This window comes from Tachysurus vachellii, chromosome 7, assembly GCF_030014155.1.
Source record: "Tachysurus vachellii isolate PV-2020 chromosome 7, HZAU_Pvac_v1, whole genome shotgun sequence".
In the NCBI taxonomy this organism is placed as follows: domain Eukaryota; kingdom Metazoa; phylum Chordata; class Actinopteri; order Siluriformes; family Bagridae; genus Tachysurus; species Tachysurus vachellii.
Genome location: NC_083466.1, coordinates 6,491,748 through 6,517,395, shown reverse-complemented (window position 1 = coordinate 6,517,395; position 25,648 = coordinate 6,491,748). Strand labels below are relative to the sequence as shown.

Below are 25,648 nucleotides of genomic sequence, written 5' to 3'. Positions count from 1 at the left end.
GATTTTTTCTATCGTTGATGAATGGAATGATTTGAGAGTTTCACCATAAATAAAAACACGTCACACCCTAAAGGGAAGATCTAGGTTTAGTTTCAATCTTCTGACTTAAGCGAGCTGATAAAGGGAATGAATGGGAATACAGTCTTGATTAAATGTTCTCATGTTCAGACATCGACATTCATTCAGTACAAACACACCGACCTGTGATTGGATTAATGCGGGTTTCATTCACCATTTCAGTTCGTTTCATTCCGGTTTCTACGCCACATCATGACGGACGTCTGACGGTAACGAATCACATCATGGCTTTTAACGTCTGTCCGCCTATTACACGCCGCCTCCGCTGTGACGTCACAGGCAGTTTATATACTAGGCGTCTCGCGCTCTGCCGTGTTTGAGGAGCTGTTAAACGGTGTTCGGTGTCGCCACGCGGACGATTTCTGTACCTGGACCTCTTGTATTAATGAATGAACCCGTGTTGTTTCAGCACAGAACAGCGTCGCTCCTGTCAGATGATGAACCCGGATCTGTTGAAGCCGGAGCGCTTTTCACCAGCGCCACAAAAACCGAACCGGAGCAAATGTGAACAAACGAAAATGGAGTCGCAGGTGGTGATGGACTCAAAAACTGGAAGGTCTTATTCCAAAGGAAAGCTTTTGGGAAAGGTACTGAACCATTCTGTAACACTCCAGTGTTTGTGCGTTAACAGTGTAGATGATGGTGGTCTTCTGGCCCCTGGAGCAGGAAGGTCTCAGTGTAGATGATGGTGGTCTTCTGGCTTCTGGAGCAGGAAGGTCTCAGTGTAGATGATGGTGGTCTTCTGGCTTCTGGAGCAGGAAGGTCTCAGTGTAGATGATGGGGATTTTTTTTTAGGAAGCAGGGCTTTACTCCAGGCTGTAAGGCATTATTATAGAGCTTTAACATGGTCTCGTGTACGTGACCATCAGTGTCTCCTCTTCATCATACCTGAGGATTGTGAAGCAGCTCCTTTTTCTGTTCCTTGATTTACAAACGGATTTATTGCTTCATATGTTCCCTTATGTCCGATCTCATCAGACCAGACTCCTGTGGTTTAATGCATGATCACTGCATCTTTGGGTGTCATGTAAACCAATAAGGAGCATCTTCATTTGAACAGATCATGAAAGTGCAGTGTCACTGGCGCTGATTTTAGATGATCCTGAAGGATAGACCATTCATCACAATTGTTTGTTTTAAAGCAAATTATGTCTTTACCAGAGCTGACTTATCTTTAACAGACCTGCGCTTTGTTACAGGGAGGGTTTGCTCGATGTTATGAGATGACTGATCTTTCCAGCAACAAGATGTATGCAGTGAAGGTTATTCCACAAAGCAGAGTCTCCAAGCCACACCAGAGAGACAAGGTACATATGAATCTGATGACTATCACGTTAACCTTCATACTAATGAAAATCATTTGTCATGTTTTCATTCTAACTTTCATGTTGTGTTTCCCTGTTAGATAACGAATGAAATCGAGCTGCACAAAACCCTCCAGCACAAACATGTTGTCAAGTTTTCTCATCATTTTGAAGATCAGGACAACATCTACATCTTCCTTGAGCTCTGCAGCAGAAAGGTGAGCTATTTCACCAGTAAATGTACTGTTTACTCTTAAAAAAATTAATCATGATTACTGCATCTGGTGAAGAAATGAGGTTTTACTGTATACTTTCCTTGCTGCAGTCCTTGGCACATATCTGGAAAGCACGACACACCCTGACAGACCCTGAAGTACGTTACTACCTCAGGCAAATCATTTCTGGCCTCAAATACCTCCACAACAAAAGAATCCTCCACAGAGACCTCAAATTAGGTAAAAAAAAAAAAAAAAAAAAAAAGTTTCAATTTCATTGTCACCCTATGGAGTTGAATTTGCAATTACTGTTATCTTCTTTGTGTATATTTTTGAAATGCTGTAGTTAAGAACTAAATTGTTTTGTTTTAAATAGGTAATTTCTTTGTAAATGAGAATATGGAATTGAGATTAGGAGATTTTGGGCTGGCAGCAAAAATGGAGACTGTTGAGCAACGGAAAAAGTAAGTTGTTTTTCTTCCCAAACGAAATCCTAGTTCTGGTCAGAATCATTATTTGCAATGAGATCATTGACTCTGTTTTGCAGAACTATCTGTGGAACACCAAACTACCTGGCACCAGAAGTATTAAATCGTCAAGGACATGGGACTGAGTCAGATGTTTGGTCACTGGGTTGTGTGATGTAAGTGAATGCAATAGTTACCCTTATTTACTTAAATCATATAATAAATGGAAAAAGTGTACAGTGGGAAATACTTTGAAGTATTCAGTTTCTTGATCAAAGGTATATTTCTTTGGATTTGTCAGGTATACACTTCTATGTGGGAGTCCCCCATTTGAAACATTAGACTTGAAAGAAACTTACAAATGCATCAAAGAAGTGAAGTATACACTTCCACCATCACTCTCTCCAGCAGCACAGAAGTTAATCTCTGCAATTCTGCAAAAGAACCCCAATGATCGCCTTACTCTCGACCAGATACTTGCTCATGAGTATTTCAGCAAGGTTGGTTATCATATTGCATCTGCTTAATTATGTCAGTGCTCTTAGACAAGTGTATAGCATCCTGAAACAATTTCCTAATGACTCCTCTTCCAGGCCTTTACTCCAGACAAACTTCCACCCAGCGCATGTGTGATGGTGCCAGAGCTCAACCCACCCAGCCCTGCCAAGAAGTTCTTCACCAAGATGGCCAAGAGCCTCTTTTGCAAGAAGAAATCCAAAGGTAAGGCCATCACTGGGCTTCTCTTTAAGCTGGGTTTTATTTAAACTAAACCCTCTCAGAATTACTTAGTTAGCTTATTTGCCTGTTTCATTGACTTTCAGCAGAGAAGAACCCCAGTGAGGACAAGGAGGACATCTCCAAGCTTGTCTCAGGCATGGTGAAGCACTCTATTACCCGGCAGATCAGCCACAAGACAGTGGGAGTGAACGAGGTATGTGTTAAGAGCTTTAATACTGTTTTGGGCTAATTAACGTTTTGCTATATATTTAAATGTCTGGTCTGATTTACTGTAATTAAGGTGTGATCAGCTGATTTGGTAGCACTTTTATATGGGGTTCTTCTGTAGATGAGTAACATGAGTACAAAAAACCTGAGAACTCTATCAAATCATGTGTGTGTCACAAGAGAGAAACTAGGTATTTAGGAGAAGAATCCTGATCTGCCAACCAACACACATGCCACATTTTTTATATAAAAAAGGAAGAATTGAACAACATGCCAGTTCTGCACTGCTGATTTTGAAATGATCACACAAAGAAACAAACTTAACAGTCCATGTAATTTACATTGTTTGAAATAAAATGTATTGATTTTAAAAATAAAAACAAAAAAACTTCTGTTCCCCACACAGGTTTCATCTCCAGCAGGACAACTGGCTGTTTCAGGGCCCTTAGACACACCAGCCGAGGACGAATCCAGAAAGTCAACATCTTGTTCCTTCAAAGGCACAGTTGCCAGCAGTACTGATGGTGTGTGTGCATTTGTTAACAAAGCGTGGCTCTGCTTGTAGATGTACTATTTTAGGTTTCACCCCGAGGCTTTTAAAGTGCTGTATAATCTGCATATCACATGAGCAACACAGCAAATTGACTCTAGTTTTGCTCTCTTATTAGCTATATTAAATCTCTGGTTCTTTTGTTCCATGTTTCTTTACCTTCTCTGTGCAGGAGGTGAAGACTTACTGACCCCAGCTGCTGTAGCTGAGGCTGCAGTGAAGGTCCTTGTTAATTGCTTGTCCACCATGCCATCAGGTTTGTTCTAGTCCCACTATAATAACCAATAGAAACTTTGATGAACAATTCTGTATCTCTCAGAATGATGGTCAGAAAATTAATGTAGGCATTCTTTTGGTTCTCTAGCATCTAAGAACGGTGCATGTGTCACAAAGCCTAAACCTTTCGTCTGGGTGACCAAGTGGGTAGACTACTCCAATAAGTATGGCTTTGGCTACCAGCTCTCCAATCAGAACGTGGGAGTCCTCTTCAACGAAGGCACTCATCTGAGTCTATGTGACCAGAGAAGGTAACTTGCGACTTTAATTTGGTACTTTTGTTTAAAACTAAATATAGATCTCAACAATAGTTGATTAATTATGGTGCTTTCACGTAGTGTATTGTTGGATTTCATTTATGGCCAGATTTTTTCACTTGATTAGGTTTATGACCTTACATTTTCCCTCTCAACAGGGTGGTTCGTTATTGTTTGACAAACAATAAACATTTCACCTTCCAAGCGGCTGCACTACCAGAACAGCTTCAGAGCCAGAAACACATTGTGGAGCTGATGGCCAATTACATGGAGCAGAATCTCATGGAGGTGAGGGGCTTTTCAGAAAACCTTTGCTTCAAACCACTGTTGCTTGCTCTCCTTAAACTAAAGTAAATTCATTCTTGAGGCACTGGGAGTCGAACTAAGCTTTGTATCTGGCCCTACAGGGTGGAGATCTGGGGTGTGAAGACCAGCCATCTCCTACTGACTGTCCCCTTCTCCTGCAGTGGATGAAGACCGACCATGCCTTAGTTATGCTTTTTAACAATGGTTCACTACAGGTAAGCTTTTTTTAATTCATTTTGATTTGCTGTTCATGTGAGCCCTCTAGATTAGCAGCATATTGCTGCATTTCCTGAATGCTTGTATTATTTAATAATGTTACTATACAGTTACAATAAGGTGCTATTTTTCTGTTTACAGGTGAACTTCTATACTGATCACACCAAGATTATCTTGTCCAAGTTGGCAGACACGTACTTGTTGACCTATATTAACCGTGAGCGGGTCTCCACCTCATATGCTCTGAACACACTCGGCGAGCATGGCTGCTCCTCTGAGCTGCGCCACCGGCTCCATTACATGGTGCAGCTGCTGCAGCACTACACCAAAACATAAATGAACCACAAAAAGGACTTAAAGTCAAAAAGGTCTACTACTGAAATCATATCTGGAGAAAGTTGCATAAAGTTCTCCGAACCCAAATTCTGGCCTCCTTGGACTTGGGGTGCACTGTTTTGGATTTAGTTTTCTTTTCTATGTCACACTGACACTACCAGCTTGACTTCACCATGTACACAACAAAGTGACAAGGAGATGGAAGAGAACTTGCGTGATGAGGATGAGGCTTTCTGTTTGATCACCAGCCTTCACACTGTCTTGAATATAGACATTTATTATTTCACTTAACGGCACACATCAAGCATGGAAAGCTGATGATTCCAAACATTTTAAGAATGATCTAGTTTTATACCTGGAGGGGCTAGTATTCTGCAGCTGGACCGGCTATAAACCATATTGAGAAGTGAAGTGAGTAAAGTGCCTTTCTGAGGAACATCTTCTGGGTTGTGCAATAATAGCCCTTCTGTATCTTAAGCTCAAATAACAAAGGTATCAGAAAGGGCTTGTGCAGTGGAGCTTTATTTTTCTGCTTTCATTTCAGTTTGGATTGTGTTTAAATGGATGGAGATAAACACTACAAACACCTGCTATAAGCTTTTTGCCTGGTACAAGATGTTGTGTAATATCCTCTCTCAGATGAAACATTAAATGTTTTTCGTTTGTACCTCCAACTGTTTACATCATGACCACCACCACCATGTGGCATTGTTCTAAATACTGTGACTGACTGTAGTGCTTAAGAAATAAGTATTTTTTTTTTTTCCATCCCATCACTGGGAGTCATCTTTCCAGGCAATTTTTTGGCACATATTTATGTTTTTATTTATTTTTATTTATTTATGTAACTATGGTGTTATCACTGTGTAAATGTTCAGGATCACTTTTTTATGTATTGGTATCTTGAAATCATAAGGGGGGAATAAAGTTTGTTGCTTATGCATATCTTTTTGAAGGCTGACTTTTTGTTGTATTTCTAAAGTATAATCAAAGCCGTAAAGAAATGACTACTAATAGGACAATGATATAATGACATATTGTCTGAATTCATATAAAAAGGCCATTGTGTAGCTGTCTGTTATAATGGCTGCAGCTGGTTACCCTGTTAATAAACTGTTGCTCATGTTGTCCGATCACCGCCTGAGTCACTGCATTCTAACTAGGCATTTTAATACCCTTTAGCTTCACAAGCACAATAGAAGCCAAGGTCTTGGCTCAGCTGGCTGCAGTTTTCAGGCCTAGCTGCACAGCTGCCATTATTTTAATAAGGAAAATTGGGTTGCTGTAACCCTTTAGATCTTATCAGGATACTCTTAATCTCTTGATTCTTTCAGTATCGATTAAAAAAAATCTAAAACCCATTTTGTCTCAAATATGGTGGTCATATAGAAAATAATGTAAAGGCTGTATTCAAATTCTTATGCTCTCCAGAAGTTGAAAAAGCAGTGATCAACCTTTGACAGATATTATTAAAATTCAGTCATGTTCAGATCTTTCCATGAAAGGACAATTTAAAACATTGCAGATATACTAAGCAGCATAGGTCTATATAAAGTTACACATAAAAAGTCTTGATATGTTTTATATTGTCAGTTTATGTAAAATAAGTATATAAATATACAGATAGACAGCCTCTCCTATCCTCCTGTTTCTCCAGGAATGTAACACAGATAAATCTTGGCAAGCTCAAGTTAGTCATTATCTTCTTTTCATGGGTGCTGCTATGTCAGCAAAATTGCAGGTGCTGGATTTTTATTAGTAATAATTTTTAGAAAGAAAAGATAAGACATGCACACAGATACACTCATTAACACCTTTATACAGTAACTTTATAGGTGCAGCTCTTTGTCAAGTACATGAGTGTCAACAGGATATGGATGAAATTATACAATAACTTGAACAAGCCCAGGCTTGTTCTTCTCTGTAGAAGTCAAGGATTAGTTTACTAACAGGTAGCAAGACAGGGAGGGAAGAACTGAACTGAGTTAACAGTATACTTGTTCTTAAAAAGTTGCATTTAGTTATTACCAATTCTTTAATGTTTTTCTAAACATATTGCATACAGAATTAAAACCTGCTTAGATAACAATCTGACAACAATGCTGATCTTATATAAGTAGACCTGAATAAAACAAATACTCAGAAATACATTTCTTAATCATATAATTAATTTCTACAATTAATTAAAATCGTGCATAAAATAGTACAAGAAATAAAAAAGCAAGCATTAAAAGATAAACTTTTATATAATCAACATGTAGTGTATGTTTAAAGTTTTTTTTTCAACTTTATCTAACTTTACATGAATCAGCTTGTTTTCTATTAATGTATAATGATTATTCACATAAAGAGCAGATACTTTACTGACCTAATCTCTGTTGGAGACTTTTCACTTTGAGTCTAGTTGTTCTTAATTTAATCACATTGTACTCCATGATTTTGAGATTAATTAGTGTACAGAATTATTTAGTGATCATTTATAATCCAGTATCATTCACAATATTTATAACTCATTTTGCTATGTAACTGTCTTTGTCTTATTTGTTTCATTTTATCCACAGCAACTGCCCTGGCAAGGAAAACTATGGAAATGAAGAAAACAAAGTATACTCTGTAAAATGTGTTCTAACTGATGACAAGATCTTAATGGACCCACCTATCATTCCCTAAGAAAGGGGCTCCCGCAGAGATTTATGTGAGATTAATCCCTTCTGTCTTAATTATTTACCTCCACTACTCCTGAAGATGTTAAGCAAGTTAACATTCAGTGAACTTTGGCTTGCTAAAAAAGTTTGTTCTTCTGTTTCTCTTTTAATTTGCATAACCACACTGTGTTTAGTGGCCAAACTTTTGCTCCTGAAAGTCTCTTTAAGAAAGCTTCATAATTTTTTAAGAAAGCTGGCTTAATACTTTCATAAGAAAGCTGTTTCAAGCATAACTCAGTCTTAGGGATTGCTTTAGTTTTTTTGCATGTAAATCTACATATTAATTATCCATTATTTTACATACAGAACATTTCCTGCTTTGGTGCTCTTTTGCTTTTGGTTGTTCCTCCTTTTGTGATCATTCTTTTACTGAAAATACCTGTCCATTCTAAGTGATTTTACCCAGAACTAAAGATAAAGAAGATTTTAGCCACAAAAAAACAATGTAGCTCACTTAAACATGCTAAGAGCTATTATCTTCTGACATGAAAAATGACATGAACAATGAGTATAATGGTACTGTATGTTTTTAATTCATTTTTGTTTTTACTTGTACAAATATATATTAAGATTTCTCATGTGGCACTGACATTTCCATCACAATCTCATTACAGTGCAATACCACCACAAACCTCTAAAAGTTCATAAACCCCTGGATGAGAAACATTGCTTTAAGAAATATATTTGTCAGTTGTGTTGTGGATTTTATAAAAAATCCACTACCTGTCCTCTCAACTAATGAGGACAATGTCACAAATATGTTCCTAGATCCAATTTGATACAGAAACAGTCTCTAATTCAAAGGCTGTGAAGGATATTTAAGCAAGTCACAAAGCAAGACAAAAATTCAAACCTTAGACTGTGCTTTGATGTATTATGATATCAAAGTATGCTGTTGTCCTCAGTTATTATTGGAACCTGAAGAGGTTCATATTTCATTTAGTATAATAACAGTTCCTCTGCATATCAGTCAAACAAATTAGCTTCTGGGCTCAACCATGTGGCCCTGTTGGGTGTTGGGGTGCAACAACCGAGCAACCGGCTGAACATCTTTGTTAACTACATGCTGCTGATAGATTAATACACAATTGCATTTCTGCCTTAGATTAGCCCTTTTAACAATTTTACACTTATTCTAAAACAGACTACATGTCATCTTACACATAATGTAACCACTACATGTAAACATACACTGCATGTTTATGGTTCACTGTGGTTCGCTTACATTTAATTATATTCATATTACAATATTCACAGCATTAACACTCTGTATTATAAATTAGTGATTACTTCTGTATTTTGTTTGTTGTATTAAATATAGCTAAGTGCCGCTACATCACTCACTCACTCACTCATCTTCTACCACTTATCCGAACTACCTCGGGTCACGGGGAGCCTGTGCCTATCTCAGGCGTCATCGGGCATCAAGGCAGGACACACCCTGGACAGAGTGCCAACCCATCGCAGGGCACACACACTCTCATTCACTCACGCAATCATACACTACGGACAATTTTCCAGAGATGCCAACCTACCATGCATGTCTTTGGACCAGGGGAGGAAACCGGAGTACCCGGAGGAAACCCCCGAGGCACGGGGAGAACATGCAAACTCCACAAACACAAGGCGGAGGCGGGAATCAAACCCCCAATAGCATGTGAGGTGCTGTGAGGCGAACGTGCTAACCACTAAGCCACCGTGCCCCCTGCCGCTACATCATATAATTAATATCTTTGCTACATGTAAATATAGACAATCTACAGAAAACCCAATAGCATTTGGATGAGTTTGCTAGACAGCTAATGTTACTCTTTCACTACAACATTGCTCACATGGTTAACACAGTTGTTCAAAAGTGCATTGATGTTTTTAAGCTTTAACACTCTTAACTGAGTTGGAGATCTCTTTTTGCTTTTCTTAAATGGCAGTATGTGAGCTGATGGGTGATTCATGCACTAGGGAAAGACGTCATTAAAAGGAAAGGAGGGTTGAAAGGATGTGTGTTTTCTATTTCAGACTCCTCTATTTCCTGGCGATGGCTCCCCCACTCGTGAAAAACCTGTGTGTGTGCTGGGAGAGTTACATGCTGAGTGATGTAATAAACGTCATCACTATACTTTTTTTACAGAAGTTAAATGTCCTACACAAACTTGCTACCATTAGCATCTCCACACATCATCTATGGGGTTTTTTTAAATCAGTGTTTTCTATAGTCTGAGCCACCTACACCATATACTTTAGCTTGCCAAATGCTAAAGCTTTATAAATAGATGCAGACACTGTCTAGTGTCACTATTTACATCACAGCCATTTCCAGGCATCGTTGGCAGAAACAATCATTATGAATCCCCCTTTGAAATAAATTTAGGAAGGTGACTGCTGCTGTGTGGACTAATGTATCAGCTCTGGTTTTCATTATTAGCCTCTGCATTCCCAGACAAGGACAGACCTCACAGGGCTAAATTTTTGTATGAGACATTAGAGGGTTTCCTAACAAAAGCTTGGATTGTGGGGGTGGATTGCAACGCGGTGTGACACTGATTTCCTTTGGGCAGCAGGTCTGGAATTTTGGTAGAGTTAGATAAGAAGCGCTTTGTGAACCTTGGGAAGCCAGTAAAATGTATGTTAGACTTGGATAGAGCTGACTTTACATCCACATAATGAACACCACATTTGTTTATGAAAAGCTGTTCTGTTTGGATGCCAACGGGTTACTTATACTGCGATGGGTTGGCGCTCCATCCAGGGTGTATCCTGCCTTGATGCCTGATGACGCCTGAGATAGGCACAGGCTCCCTGTGACCCGAGGTATTATTATATATAAGCGGTAGAAAATGAGTGAGTGAGTGAGTGAGTGAGGGTTACTTATAACATGGTCTGAATGAACTGACAAACATACAGTCAGTATAATTAGGAAATTAGTGTAGGAAACCAGTAACTATGGCGTCTCCTTGGCCATCATTCATTAGCACATTGTACAGGAAAACAGAATTCCTTAAAAGTTTAGAGACTGTTTTATACTCTAACTGTTAGGTTCTCGAAAAAACAATAATCTTTAAAATAATCTTAAATAAAATGAATGTATTAAGTGTTATTATTTTATGTATATTAATGTATTGAGTTTTGATCCTCAGTTTTCTCCTTTTCGGAAATCAATCAATAAGTCTTTGGTGCATTCCAGAGCATTAGATAAGGGGAATTTCCACACTGTTTCCTCCTAATTCTTTTAGTATGCTGAGAACCAGATGTACTACTCTGACTCACATGTTTAAACATGTCTAAATGTTTCTCAAACATAATTAATAGGGAAATATATGGTCTAATGCTTCTAAGTCATTATCAGAAATCAGACAGCTTTAGCCCTATTAGATATAGATGCTCTAATTTGCAGATACATTAATCATTAATCTGTGTTGTCTTTACTTTGAACTGGTATTGTTTCCAAATATTGTTGCCCATTTATGCGCAATGAGTACAGAAGTACAGATAAAAAGAACAAAATCAATCTGGACAATGTCAATCTAATTAAAAAGGCAAATAAATGACATGCTAAATTTATCAGAATTTAAGATATTGTACTAATATGTCCAATTTAATAATGATCCTTACAAAATCTACACCTTATTGACAACAAAATCTAAAAGGACTTTAGTTTAACATATGTTGCTTTTTCCTGGAAGATGGATGTGTAAGATGTTTTTAAGGTTCATTCTCCCAGTTTTAGACAACACTGTAAGAAGAGTACCACTTTTGGTGACAAAGTAATCAGGGAGGGTAGCACTTACAACATATCCCAGGAAAAGAAACAGGATCCTTTCTTTTGTCTGGCTGGTGCTTATGTAGACAGAACAGATGTGCTGTTGTTGTGAGGCTTCAGCTTAGGAATTTAAGTTGGCCACCAGCTGGTTTTCTCTATGAAGGCAGGGTTGCCCACAGGCCTGTTTCTGCAAAACCACCCCTGCTCTGAAATCCCATAACAACACACTATTCACTTTCAAATAAGCACATAAATCAGCTCTCAGGGAATTTACTGTTTTTTCGATTCATAGATACTTGTAGCACACTATTACTAACTACATTGCATGCTTCCTTTGTTGCTAGTGGGATGTTGCCAGTCATATTTGCAATGTGTGCTACCAGAAAACACATTCCCTCTTCTTTAAACTGCGTCATTCATGTAAGTCTGCTGACAAATACCCTGGTAAAATTGTGTAGTTAGTAATTTCCCTTTTCTGCCTGTAACAACACTGTATAGGTGTACAAAGAGGAGCTCGGTGTTTCCTGCATGGGTATTTCTCCCTATTGTTGTGAAGGTTATATTCTCTGTCATGCTACCCTATAGAATTTCCAAAGCTTATTTTATTAGTTTATTAGTTATAATCTAATGGAATTAAACTACACATGCTCCAATTAGTTTCTCAAAGTCCATACTACTGCCTAGCACATAAAAGGCCACCCAAAGTGTACTTTTTACCCCTGTGGAGAGTTTGTCCAACAAGTAAATAGAGAATCAGCTTCATTGAGTTTCTAGTTACAGAAAGATGATCAGAGGAAGGAAAGTTCCTTGTTGCTTTACCTAGGAGTTGAGTTCCTCCTTAAATAAAAGTAACAATACCTACTTCCTTATTAGAAAGGATGTCATCCAGATCTGTGAAGTGTTCTGCCTGTTACCCTGCAGGAAGTAAAATAATACCAAGTTTACCTTGATAAATATTGTTAACAAAATGAACAGAAAGCAAGTGAATGCACAAACCAAAACTGCCAAAGAACTACTGTTAACCCATTTGTTGCTCATTTGTATGTTGGGATTAATTATTTATTATTTATTTATTTAATACTTTTGATAAAGTATCAGTAGCATCACACATCAATTGTTTTGCAATCAAAACGTACAGTAAAAAGGTAAATATTCATGAGAAATTAAAGCAAGTGGTAATATAAAACAGAGGTTCATGACATTTGTAATGGAAAGAAACAGATAAATAACGACTTGTATGGGTTAGCATGCATTAACTGCCTCATGGCACTGTTGACCTTGTCCACTGGAATAACATGGACCCTGTGTAGACAGAGCCATACAAAATATCAAGAATCATTAGCGAGCCACAGAACTTACAGGACAGACCGGACAGATGCCAAAAACATTATTTTTGTGAGTCACTTCCCTTTGTTATTTCCATTGACCTTTGATTTCCAATCTATGACCAAGTGAGTGTTAGTTTCTGTTGTGTTCCAAGTAGTTCAAATGGAACAACTCAAAGATTTCACAATTTACCATTATATTCTTCCTCTAACATTAGTGTTAGGAAATTAGTGTTAACAACTACATCTTTCTGACTTGACTTGGGTTTTTCCAAGTATGAGAGAAAATACCTAGAATTTAAATAAATATACAAGTTTGCTTTCAAAGTTTGCTGACTTTAAGTAAAAGTTTAACCAAAGTGATCTTCTATTCCTGCAAGCGGAATTGAAATGTGTCATGAACATTTTTCAGGTGTACTTGTTCTCATTCATAGTCTTTTTCTCAATTGGTCTTATTATAGATAGAATTGCAGAAAGAAGAAAATGGAAGAAGTGAATGTAACAGAAAATCAAGGCAAACATAACATTTTAATAAGCAGAAAAAAGAACAAAATATCTAATATATAATGTTTAGAAAATAAGTGTTTGGATAAATTAGTTTTTACATGAGCACAGAGCGTGTGTAACAAAACTACCTACTACAGTACTGCATTTACAAAACATCTTTAAATGATAAGACAGGAATTTACAGCTTCATCTCTCTGCTGGTAATCTATTGGATATTTTAATTTATATATGCATATTGGCACTTGCTGTTGGCCTTGTCCCTACTTCAATAAATGTTTTACTGATTTATTCTGTTTTCAAACAAGCAGCTTGTACAGCTGCGTGTAAATGTTTGCATCCCCAATTGAATTCCTTTCATTTTATAGACGTTTAAACATGTACACAGCTAACATAAAGCTTGAAAACATTTTGCCTCATGACAAATTTTTGTGTAAAAAAGACATCCATCAAATATTTATGCTGCACCAGTTCATGATGGTGCATCTGCTGCCTGACATGTTTCTCACCTTTGTGGCTAATGATACCCAGCAAACAATATCTGGACAAGCATCTACGATTCTTTGCTTTTAAGCAGTCAAACATATCTTGGTGAAGTAGGATTGATGTGCAAATCTGGGAGAGTCTTAGGCCACTAGGAACAAAAATGCTACCCACTTCTGGATTCTCAAGTGATCTCCTTGTTCATTTCCCAAAGTGACCCACATTCTAGCAATTAATCACAGCACAGTCTGGTTTGGCTGCCATGGGAATGAGTGAGGGAAAATGTGTGTGTGTGTTTGTGGGGGGGGTGTGCGGGGGTGCCAGGGACAGAATGAGAGATAGGACTTTATTGAGTTTCCAGTCACATATTACTACCTCAGCTGCTGATTTCTCTCCAGCTCCCTCTCCATTAGCATTCTACTCATAACAGCCACTTTCCAGAGAGAATCTGATTCACTGCAGGGGGAATGACTCTGTGCTGGAATGAACCACTAACAACACGGTGTCATATTAATATCTGTGGTTAATATTTACCCACTAAAAAACAATTTGCTACTGAAAGTGAGAAATTTACTTGAGCTCATCTTTTTGTAACGTTCTCCTTTTGATGAATCTTGGATGGAAAATCATTAAGGCTAAAGGGTCATTAAGCAACTCTTTTGGTGATCCACTGTACATACAACCCTGTGTGAAAATGTCACCACAGAGCAGTCCTCAGGTGCCTCATCTGGGATGTTTCTGTCATTTTTGGCAACACACTCATGCTGAGTCAGGGTAATAACCCATGCTGTGCAAGTCACACTGAGATTGGGGAGTGTAAATGTCAAGCTGAAAAAACTGTCACCCTGGGTGGGTGAGAGTGTTTATCTAACCACCATGTCTCCCATCTTTATAATCTGAGGTGTGAGACACTACACAATCAGTGATTTAGCCCAAGTGAAATAACAGAAGAATTCTTCACACAGGCAGCTGACACCTTTCCAAACACTTAGAACCTACCTATAGATGCTTGTAAATGAGCTAGTGTGTGGGTGTGAGTGGCAATTTTTTTTATACAGGAAAGTTGACAACTAACAAAAGGAGAAAAAGGAACAGTAAAAAAACAGAACAAACAATTGGTTTACATTTAAATTAAATTTTACTGTAATATATTTAATTAATCATTTAGCATACACATTATTCCCTTTGTTTATTCATCAACCTTGCTGTATACTTGCCATGCTATATTGGTGAATCTGTGTTTATTGCAGTGTCTCATGAGGACAGACAGCAGAATGGTGTGATCACACTTTCATATTACTTCCTCTGGTGATGGTTTGTGAGACAGTGGGAGCTATGTGTCATGACTAGTTTTTTAGGAGGCAGTGTTCAATGTTGTGAATCAGTTATACAGTGGCATGGAAATCTGGGAATCTGTTGTGGGTGTGTGTGTTCAGAAAATGCTAAATTAATAATGCAACAACTCGCATATAGATGAATGTCAGAGAATCAATTACAAACAGTTCTAGTTTAATCAAATCTACAAAATAGTAGTGTTAGTGGTTGATATTATTTACTTTAAACTGAACAGAAATGGTAAAGAGAGGATGTGTTTATTTGTTTTTGTTTGACCGGGTTTTTAAAGCAGCAGTAGATATGTCAAGTAAAACTACTCTTTTAAACAAAGATAATTTGAAAAAAGTGAATGTTTGTTAAAGGCTTTGCAACACTGACTTAACATACTACAGGTAACTGGTACATTTTTATGTAGACAATTATTTGTGCCAGACAATCATGTGTCTGGCAATTTTAGTTGGCACACTTTTACACCAATTCCTCTCTTTTCTCTTTCCCCAATGACTGTCAGTGTTAACCCAGCTTGTTAGAAGACTTAAAAGGAGCACCAAGAACCTGGTTGCCATGGCAACAGCAGCAGTAGCAACATCATCATATGATTGGTCATATGCCACATGCAGTAATTATTCAAAGGGAGCAGACGTCAGCACACATACGCACACATCAGCAGAAGTATAGTGACCTCAGTATTGCTGACGGCAACTCAGAAAATCCAAGGATTCAGGATAAGCTGGACGTTATTCGTCACTGCTGAGCTACATGAAGTCACTGCTAACATAAATCAGTGAATGATTATACTCATTAAGTTCATCATACAGGCACTATTCATCTCTATATCGTACAGCACAACAGGATATATGTCACTTTTGTATTACCATGTATAGGAATTATACAGAACACAAAGGTAATATGTTCAAAATACATTTCTTATTTTTTGTCAAAATAAAGGTGTGTTTAATTTTTTTTAATTAATAATGATAGAAACCTATAACAATCTATAAAACCTATAAGCAAAGACTCACTCCATATATATGTGTGATTTAATTATTACACTCATTAGAGATGCTGTATCACTATATTTCAAGATGATTCTTTTGTACCCCCACATCACAGAAAACTGATTAAACTCCAACTTGTTTCTAAATCTAACACTATGTTACATTTCCCTGATTACCATGAATACTAAGAAACATTAACTTGTTTGGAAATTTCTGCAGTATCATTATGATCCATGTACAACTAACTCTACCCAATTCTCCCCTACAAATAACAAGTTATCTAATACCATAATGTGATTAGCAGTGCTTCCAAAATGTAGTATTTCTGTTTATATTAAACCTTTTCAGTGTTGACCCAATATAAAGGTATTACTGTATTACATTATATGGGAAAATACAAGACATGTAGTGTTTATATGAGCTGCAGATTAAAGTCACTCTACTGTGAAATCTATAGAATCAGGTAATTCAAAGTTCCAGGTGAATTTTCCCTTTCAAAACAAGACAGTGGTTTCAGCTGATCCAGGAATAGTCATCAGTGTCAACCCAGAGCATTCCAGTGCCATTAATGTTGATCTCAAAATGCACTAGGGATTTAATTTGAATCTTTGGATGATATTGCTCAGGCTCATTTTACTCACAAGGAAGGAGAGACTTTGCCACAGTTTAGGCTTTTTGGCTATTTGTAATTTAGGATGAGATTGTTATCTCTGTTCTCCTTCTTTACTAGTAGTCTAATAGTATGATCTATTTGCACTACTGATGTTACCTTTAAGTTAACTTTGAGAACATGCCTAAAATCACTTTTGTACCCAGTATGAGTATTTCAGGGGTAATGACGGCATTTCAGGGGAAATTTGATCTCTGGGTGGGAGGGTTGACATATTCTTTCTGTCTTTCAATACTACAGCAACACTAGCCAATAGCATTTGTCTGTGAGCTCATGTATGCGAAAGAGGGCAGAGTGTGTTACACTGTGCTGTGACACAACAAGAGCAGCAGCATAAAAAAGTTTCAATTAGCATCTTGAAGGAAGCCAGTGTTAGCCTTTATCACTGGTAGCTGTTGTGTGATACTGGAGAGATGAGTGATGAGTGGTTAAACTGGTATTTGACCAGATTACAGATAAAATCAGTTAAAAAATCAGAGATTTTAATTGGTAATTGGATTGTTATATGCTGCCAAAATTTATTTTTTAATTTGTTTGTTATTCTATTTTTACATTTTTGTAAATATAATAAAACAATATAATTAATATTAATATTAATTAATCAATATAAAAGTGAAACCAATTGAGTATACTGCAAAAACTTGAATTTCCTTAAATCAGTTTATTAATTAGGTGGTGTAAACGATTGCGATTGAAGGCTGTATTGTTAGAGATATTCTAAATAGATTGATTTACATGTACATTTACAGTCCATCAAGCAGTGATAGTACATATACAGGTCAATAAGGGGTATCTTTGAAGCAGAGATAATTTATAGGCATGGTCCAAAGTATAACTTGAGTTTCATGCACACATATGTAATGCCTGAAAATAATAAAATAGAGAGGAATATATGATATATCTAGGATTTATAGTGGGTAGGTGTGCTCTTCTATTCTTTTTTGTTGTTGGTTTTCAACTTCAGCTTGTTTCTGAGAGTAAGTAAAACAGTGTAAATCAAGGAGTAAGCGAACCTCTATAATCTGGCAGGATTACGTGACCTAGGCTAAATTTACACCAGCAAATGAACTTGCAGATTCTTTAGGCCTGAGATCAGCCATATTTCCTGCTGAAATTTCTTTGCCCCATATACAGTACCAGATCGATTGTGAACTGACAGAAGATCAATGATAGCTTGAAAGAATGTCATCATTTCCTCATCTGTGCAGTCTTTGGCCACATGAATTAGGTTATGCATCACATAAGATAATGGACTTCCTGCTCTGTTCCCACTTTACTTTATCTCTCTCTCTCTCTCTCTCTCTCTCTCTCTCTCTCTCTCTCTCTCTCTCTCACTCTCTCTCTCTCTCTCTCTCTCTCTCTCTCTCTCTCTCTCTCTCTCTCTCACCTCCCGTCTCTGAAAGAAACTCTTCCAGGAATTCTCAAGGCAATGCATTTACCTCCATTTATATATTCATTCATTAATCATTGAACGTCTGTAAGTTTGAGGTTGTATCACATGCACACAAGAAAAAAAAGAGAATGATTATGACTGCACACTCATTCAGCACCCCTGAGCACTTCTGAGTGAGAGTCATTTACACACACTGAATGGCAATTAGATAACAAAGTGAAAGACATTAACAAAATGAACAAAATGAACTGCATTTAATAACTTCAGGCTCCATTGCTTATAACACAATGATTTCCCACACTGACATTTGCCAAAACTGGTCACTATAAATACTGTCACTGTAAATTTTATAAACAGTGTAGTTTATTTGTGTATGCTGACCTGCTTTATCATTGTAATGGTCAAGTAACTGAATTCATATTTAAATAGCAGCTTACATTTGTTTTTTTCGGCTGCCCCTTTAACGACTGTGGATTATCTGGTCCGCATATTTGTTTTGGCACACCCCTGTAAAAATTGTGGGATTTTGTAATTCTTTTGTGTGTCTGCTGCAACTTTCTGCTCCAAATGAATCTGACTGCAACTACACCATTGTCATTGTCTTGTAATTAGTGTTGTTGAAACAGCTACTGTATGGCATTGCTGGCTTTTTCTAGTGTTTCTATGTCATAAACATTCATTATATACCAAATTCCTCTTCAACATTAGCTTACTTCAGAGTAACTCACCTTAATTACATTGATGCGTTTAGTATGATGCCAGGTATAGTGTTATAACATTATATAAAATTACAGGTTTTAGTGATAAATGGCAGATATTTTTCATCTTTAAAGTAATATAAAAACCAATAAAATTCAAGTAAAAAAATAAATAAATGCTTAGGAAAATAGAAAATTACAAAGATCTGTCTGCAGATGCACATTCCATAACTAATACAGTGTTAATGCAATTTTTTGGCCTGAAAATTTTATTTATTTATTTATTTTTTATTAAGATCTGTGCTCTAACTAGGTTGTTTGAAAACACTGATCTTGTGTAACCATTCTTTTGTTGACTTGGATACAAAGTGCTTTGGTTGTTGTCATGCGGGAAATCTTTTTTTTTGTGAGAAAGGGCTTCCATCTTGCCAGTCATACCTCATAGACCAGATGTGAAAAATACAAAAGAGTACTGTCACATGCAGGGTGTGACCAGTACTTCTGACATGATTTATTTCAAAAACCTGCAGTTTTAGCAGCGGAGTATAGACAGTTTATATCCATTGTACTTAATTACACTACACTAAAGACATTTATGAAATATAGGTGAGTAGCTTTGAAGCAATCTAATTCTGAAGAGGTCTGTTTTTATTGAATATGTTTGATAAAGAAGCTGTATAAGCAGTGATAATTACAAAACTGACAGGTGGGTAATTGTAGTTAGGTTCAACTGGAGCAGAGATGTGTGTCTGGTGGCATACACACACACACACACACACACACACAAATTGACAAATCATACACATTTATCATACACATACACATGATAGTGCAAAGCTTGAGAAACCATAGAGCGATACACATGTCAAACAAAATGAGAAACAAGACAGTAAGAGAGAGGATAAAAGGCTGTACACACGGCACCAGACTCCCGCTGTTGAGCCTGGCTGCAGTCTGCTAATGGATGCAGTGCTTGTGGAGAGTGAAAAGGCATGCTGCTGGGTTAGCATGTGTGCTGCAGCGTGCCATACATCCACACACAAGAGTGACACTGCACAATGATGTCATCTCCATCAGACACGTGTGTCATACACAATCCCATTAGAGCTCAGCTAAGTGCATGCTTACATAAAAGTAATTTCTCTTGGCAAAGCTGCAAGAAGAGGACATTAATTTATGTTATTCTGCAGCTGAGTGCAAAACACTCAGCTTAAACACTGTTTTATTATAAATGCTCAAAATATAGCTCACTGCACTTTAAGTAATTACAAGAACGTGTATAGATCTTTGAAGTTAACAGTAAATTATATGAAATAGCAACAGGACAACCATAATTCCACAGTTATATTTTTTGCAACCTACATGGTAACTAATTATTAATGGTTCAAGGATAACATATTCATGTCAAATATAAAAGCTCATCCTGACACCAAAGACAATTAGCTTTTAGCCAGAAAGACAAAAATTATGAAAGGATGTAAAGGTAAATGTAAATGTAATTTTTGTTTTGGCTTCATAAGAAGAGTTGGTCTGCAATCAATAACAGCTGCGTGTTGGTGGTATTCATGTGACCTCTCTTAGGGACCTATTTTAAATACAAGTGTGCCTTGTGTTTATATGGCTTTCTCTCTGCCTAAAAAGAGTTTCTGTGGCTTGCCATTTGGGAGGTGGCATTGGGCTTTTGTACACATTTGAAGGCGGAGCAGACACACACTTTGTGTCTAGAGGTCTGGGGCTTGAGACAGGGGTCTAATATCCATCTGCCATTCCTCCAGCTTGTGTAGGAGTGAGAGGGGCCCTGCGCTTCTGCAAACACAATGGAGAATCTGCTTCTCTTGTCAATCATAAGGAAAAGTGTGTAGGCCTCCATTGCACTCTTTCACTCTGCTAAACACAACTATTCAATGGTCTGCAAATGTGGGGGTGCACCTGTCATAACATTTGTTTTAAATGTTATATTATTAAGTATATTTATTAATACTTATTCTAACAACAATATCACATACTCACTCACTCACTCACTCATTTTCTACCGCTTATCCAAACTACCTCGGGTCACGGGGAGCCTGTGCCTATCTCAGGCGTCATCGGGCATCAAGGCAGGATACACCCTGGACGGAGTAATATCACATACTGGGCTCCATTAATAAAATATTTCACTTGAATATATTATTTTCAATAAGGAATTTATTTTTTTGTAAATGTGAAAAGAAATATTTTGTTTTATATACAAATATATATTAAGGATAAGGATACAACATAACTGAATAATGAGCTGTGGCTTCAAAGGATTAAAATAAATTTACATTGAGTTTCTATTCTTACCCATGTGTGGTTTTAGGATCTCTTAACATCAACTGCAAGGAACAGTGAGAAAAAAACATTTATATTTAAAGCCAAAAGTCAAAATCATTTATAAAATGCAGTTGGCCTTTGTTCAGCCTCTCTAATGACACATTCCTCTAAGGTGCTTTAATTCTTACTAATTTCTGTTATGAGCTGACATTGTGTGAACCTGACATTTTTCCCTCTCATAACAGGAAAATGTCTGAGCTGTGACTAACCTTGCTGTGACATATAAAAGGTATGAAACATCAAGAGGATAAAGAATGACATGAATTCTCATTCGCATACCAACTCTAATGTTTTTCTTCTCAGATACCAGAAACACATTGTGAGCATTACTAGAAACCAGTTTTCTTTAACAGACTTGTGCAATTGCAACAAATTCCTTGTGTATGAGAACAAGGGGTGAAACCAACCTCAACATGTACAGCAAACTAAAGTGTACAGCATTTATCAGCATTTACAATATTTTCAGAATTTTGTACTTAAACTGAAATATATACAAATATAAGAATGGTTTCTTGTTTCTTCAGAACTTTTAAAAAAAAGCAGCTTCAAGCACATGGAATGCAAATATAGACTTAAATTCCCAACCTATATTCAGTTTTCTCTCCCTCTCAATAGAAATTTGCTCCTACACTGTTTGGAATGGTGAAAGTTGAGCTTAGAGGAAGTGATGGTTTGACCTATGCTGTTTTTGGCTCAAGCTGAGCCCTACTAATCTTAATGAGGTGTGTAACATTGCTATTTTTATACCACACATGTGATGACAAAAGGACACACACTCCTCTGTACGTTTTGGCTTTTTATTTATAGAAAATACCCTTGGCTGATGGCCATACAGTACATAGAGCTTTCTTCAAAGTGAAGAGCCCCACATACTTTTATATCAACACAGAAATGGTTGAAACACAGAATATCTTTTAATAACATTTTTTTTTGACAATGACTATCTCTGTTCATACCTGTATACACATGCACAAAGCTAAGAACTAATGCCCCTTTTCCACCGAGGCAGTTTGAGTACTGCTCTGAACCAGGAAAAGTGGTTCTTAAGTAGCACCAAAACGTTGCTGGTCTAGACTTAAGAACCGCTTGTGTCAGGAGCTGTGGGCGGGGCTACTGTTGATAATGTACCTTAAGTATACTAATGTTTAATACACTTTTACTTTACCGCAATATGATCAATTATCAGCACACGTGACAGTAGGTAGCTACATGCTAAGGCTACCTTTTTTCTGTGTTAATGATAAAACAATGTTATGTACTTTCTCGATTACAACCTCCGTTTATACAGATTACATGCAGCTGCAAGTACACATTGGATTCGCCGCGTTTGGGTGCCAATGTAGGTTCACAAAGCCATGAGCATTATCAGTAAAGCAACATCCGCCATTGTTGATGTTGTGTTTGTGTTTGCCGCTGCTGCTCTAACGTTGCTGGGAAACACGAAACGTATACAGTGACGTCAGATTCGGCTCTGTGATGGCTCTCTGCTGGAAAGGCAATCCGGTTCTTAGAAGGATCGCCAGTGGAACCAACTTTGAACCTGCACCAGCACTAGCTCTAAACCAGCACTCGGTTCTTTTTGGTGGAAAAGGGGTAATAAAGGAGCTTACATGCTCTAGCCAGTACAGTCAACATGAGGATTTGCTTCTGGTAGCTCAACACCTTACTAATGTTATTGTTTTCATTTATAAGTTAATTGGAGAAGAAGCCAACATGTGGGTAGTCTGGGACCTGAGGGAGGCTTCCATATGAAATAGATTAAGATTATGATAAGAGTTACATTTTAATGAAAGAAATATAAAATGAAGAGACTTCTTCTATGATCAGATGTGTTTATATTTTTCGACTGGTACTAGAAATGATTTACTAGTGTATATGAGTCATCTGTATTATGTCAGTGTTATCCTATTTTAATGTTGTTGCAGATTAAGACTTCTGAGGGTAAGTTAAAAAGACTTGAAAATCCCCCCAAAAAAATCCAGGCTCACAGCCTCCTCATCCTTGGCTTGATTCTGTGTGGGTGTGGCTCTGGTGCCTGTATAAACGGGCTGACCTTTGGCCCCCTCATACCCCCCAGGCTTTTGCAGCTGTTGAAGAGGCCCCATCTGTCACTGACCTCCTGGGGTGAAGGGGGCAGGGTCTTCAGTCTCACTTGACTAACCTGAAACATATAAGAATTTTCTGTGTATCGTAGGAGGAGCATACAAAACTCCAAAGCAAACCCCCATTCGTTTCTTAAAAAGATACAAACTAAATAAAACCACAGATGACTATGTCTTTCAAATGAGCAAAATACCCTTGTCTGGTTTTGCATGTTTACCTTAACAAATGAGTGATTTGGGGCATCACCTTTAATGTCATTTCAGAACTTGTGAATGTGTACACCACTTAGTATGGCCAAAAACATATATTATATTTGTGTATGTTGGCGATTCTAAATGTTGGAGAATGATGGTCACTCTATGCCCTTGTGATGTAGTGGATTAGGTCAAGTCATCTCAAAATGATCATAAATTTTCTTTAAAACTAGGTAACATTAAATTGGTAGTACGTGGTAGTGGTAGTATTGGTAAATGTACGTAGTTAAATATGGACTAAAGAATATGGACACCTGACCAAATAATCCATATGAAGGTTTAGATAAGATTCTTTTTTAATTACTAACTTCAGTAATTAACTACCAATAATGGCAGCTGAGGTTTCCTAATCCCTTAAAAATGATTTATGCAAAAATCATGAATGAGCTTCAAAAGCAAGTAAAGTTTCTAGTAACTTTCAATGTGTGTGTGTTTGTGTGTGGTGTGAAAACCCAGCCTACTTCATGATTCTAGCACCTGGTAGTGAGGCAACAATGAATTTGTGACATGTCAGAAGATTCTGAGGAGCCCAGAGGCCTGTGGGTGGTTGTGAAACGCCAGTAGAGACACTGTGATGACGCACAGAGGCTTAACGCATGAGGAAACCCCACTCACAGACAAACTGCATTATGTGGTATGATTCTTGCAGTTGCTATGGATACACTCACTGTCATACATTTCATTGCGCATTCAGACTTGCCATAAACACATGCAATAGCACAAACAGTCACATGATTAATATGCTTTATCTCTAACACACCTCAAACTGGGTGTGTCTGTTTTTTGTTTCCTTTCTATGAAACATTTCGTACACCTTACATTCAGGTCTATTGAGTGTTACAAGTTAACTAATATTAGGGATGAAAAATAGGAATTTTATTTATATTTACAGTTCTTAATCTAGCAGACACAGAAGCAGAATTACAATCTAATCATAACCTTTTAAAGCAGATGAAAGGTTTACAGACAAAAATCAAAACAACTGTAGGAACGAAAGCAGGTTTGGAGGAAGTGACAGGACAAACATTAGTCACACTGAAGTCAGACTCATGCTCATGTATGCTTCCTATGTCCTTACCTCTTTAATAGGAACACCTAGATTTCTTATACCAAAACTATCATGACATTTCATTGTATATCATAAAATGCTGGTATACCTATTATTTCATACATTTTGTCTGTTAGGTACAATGGAGTATAACTTTTTCTATGCAATCTACACTTTTCTTCTACACTTTTCTGTCATCACAAAGCAATTGTAAATAGTGACTTAGTTAGAGAAGGTAAAATTGCTATTTAGAATAAACCATTTATTTAATGTCTATGCATACTGTTTATTGGTTATAAAGACACCAATGTCAAACACAAGAGTTTTATTGATTTGATTTTCAATTAAAAAAATTCTTCTAAATCTTGGCCCATTTAATTTTTTTAGTTCTTTGTTATAGTCAACTGTGATACACACCTAGGTTGTGTTGTAAGCATAGAGTTTTCACATGAATACATGAATCAATATGAATTATATTTTTAATTGCCCATAATGTTGTGTGCATACTCCAGCCTGACATTAATTTATTTTAGGATGCTTAATAGGTACCATGGGATATTTAACATTTACCTAAATATCTTTGAATATATTTATTCATTTACCTTAAATTACATGGGCATTATCTGCAGCCAACTCACCAACCTAACCTGATCTCAGGATTGTACAAAGGAATATACAAGTTTAATTGTAAATGCAATACAAGAATACATATTTTACTCATTACATAATTACATTTCCTCAAAACCTTTTCAGATTCCCTTTTCACTGCTACAAATGGTCAAAGTGCTGTGGCCTGGGGACTAAAGCCTTGGACTGGACCCCTCTAACATTGCAGATATGCTTAATATACATCCATCTAGACCTAAGGTAAACCACACATCTATCTCTGACTGTTCCTCAATCTTAGCTAAAACATGAAGTTGACCATGCATTTGCTGTATCTGCTAGACTGGTAGACATTATTCAAGATTCTTCTGTGATCATTTTAGATCAAAGTTTAAAACATATTTGATCTTTGGGAAATTGTAATTTTTCATTATACCACTTTGTGCAGCACTTACTTATTAAAA

The 25,648-nt window shown here is 37.1% G+C and overlaps 1 protein-coding gene and 1 long non-coding RNA gene across 3 annotated transcripts; both read left to right on the top strand.

The window, feature by feature from the left end:
• The first annotated feature begins 374 nt into the window (after positions 1-374).
• plk3 (polo-like kinase 3 (Drosophila)) lies at positions 375-5,895 on the top strand. Of its 2 annotated transcripts, none has more exons than XM_060873948.1 (15): positions 375-665; positions 1,278-1,385; positions 1,484-1,600; positions 1,708-1,837; positions 1,974-2,061; positions 2,145-2,240; positions 2,366-2,564; positions 2,658-2,784; positions 2,889-2,995; positions 3,416-3,533; positions 3,732-3,815; positions 3,924-4,086; positions 4,251-4,380; positions 4,500-4,613; positions 4,756-5,895. In XM_060873948.1, exons 1-15 carry the CDS (start codon positions 468-470, stop codon positions 4,948-4,950), a joined length of 1,974 nt encoding a protein of 657 aa, XP_060729931.1. In that variant the 5' UTR covers positions 375-467; the 3' UTR covers positions 4,951-5,895. The 2 variants fall into 2 exon arrangements, with proteins under 2 accessions (XP_060729931.1, XP_060729930.1); XM_060873947.1 differs by having other exon boundaries at positions 2,886-2,995.
• Positions 5,896-12,697: 6,802 nt separating this feature from the next.
• LOC132847916 (uncharacterized) lies at positions 12,698-24,145 on the top strand. Its single transcript, XR_009648675.1, has 3 exons — positions 12,698-12,807; positions 21,359-21,402; positions 23,987-24,145. It is a non-coding gene; the product is annotated as an uncharacterized LOC132847916 (long non-coding RNA).
• Positions 24,146-25,648: the final 1,503 nt, after the last annotated feature.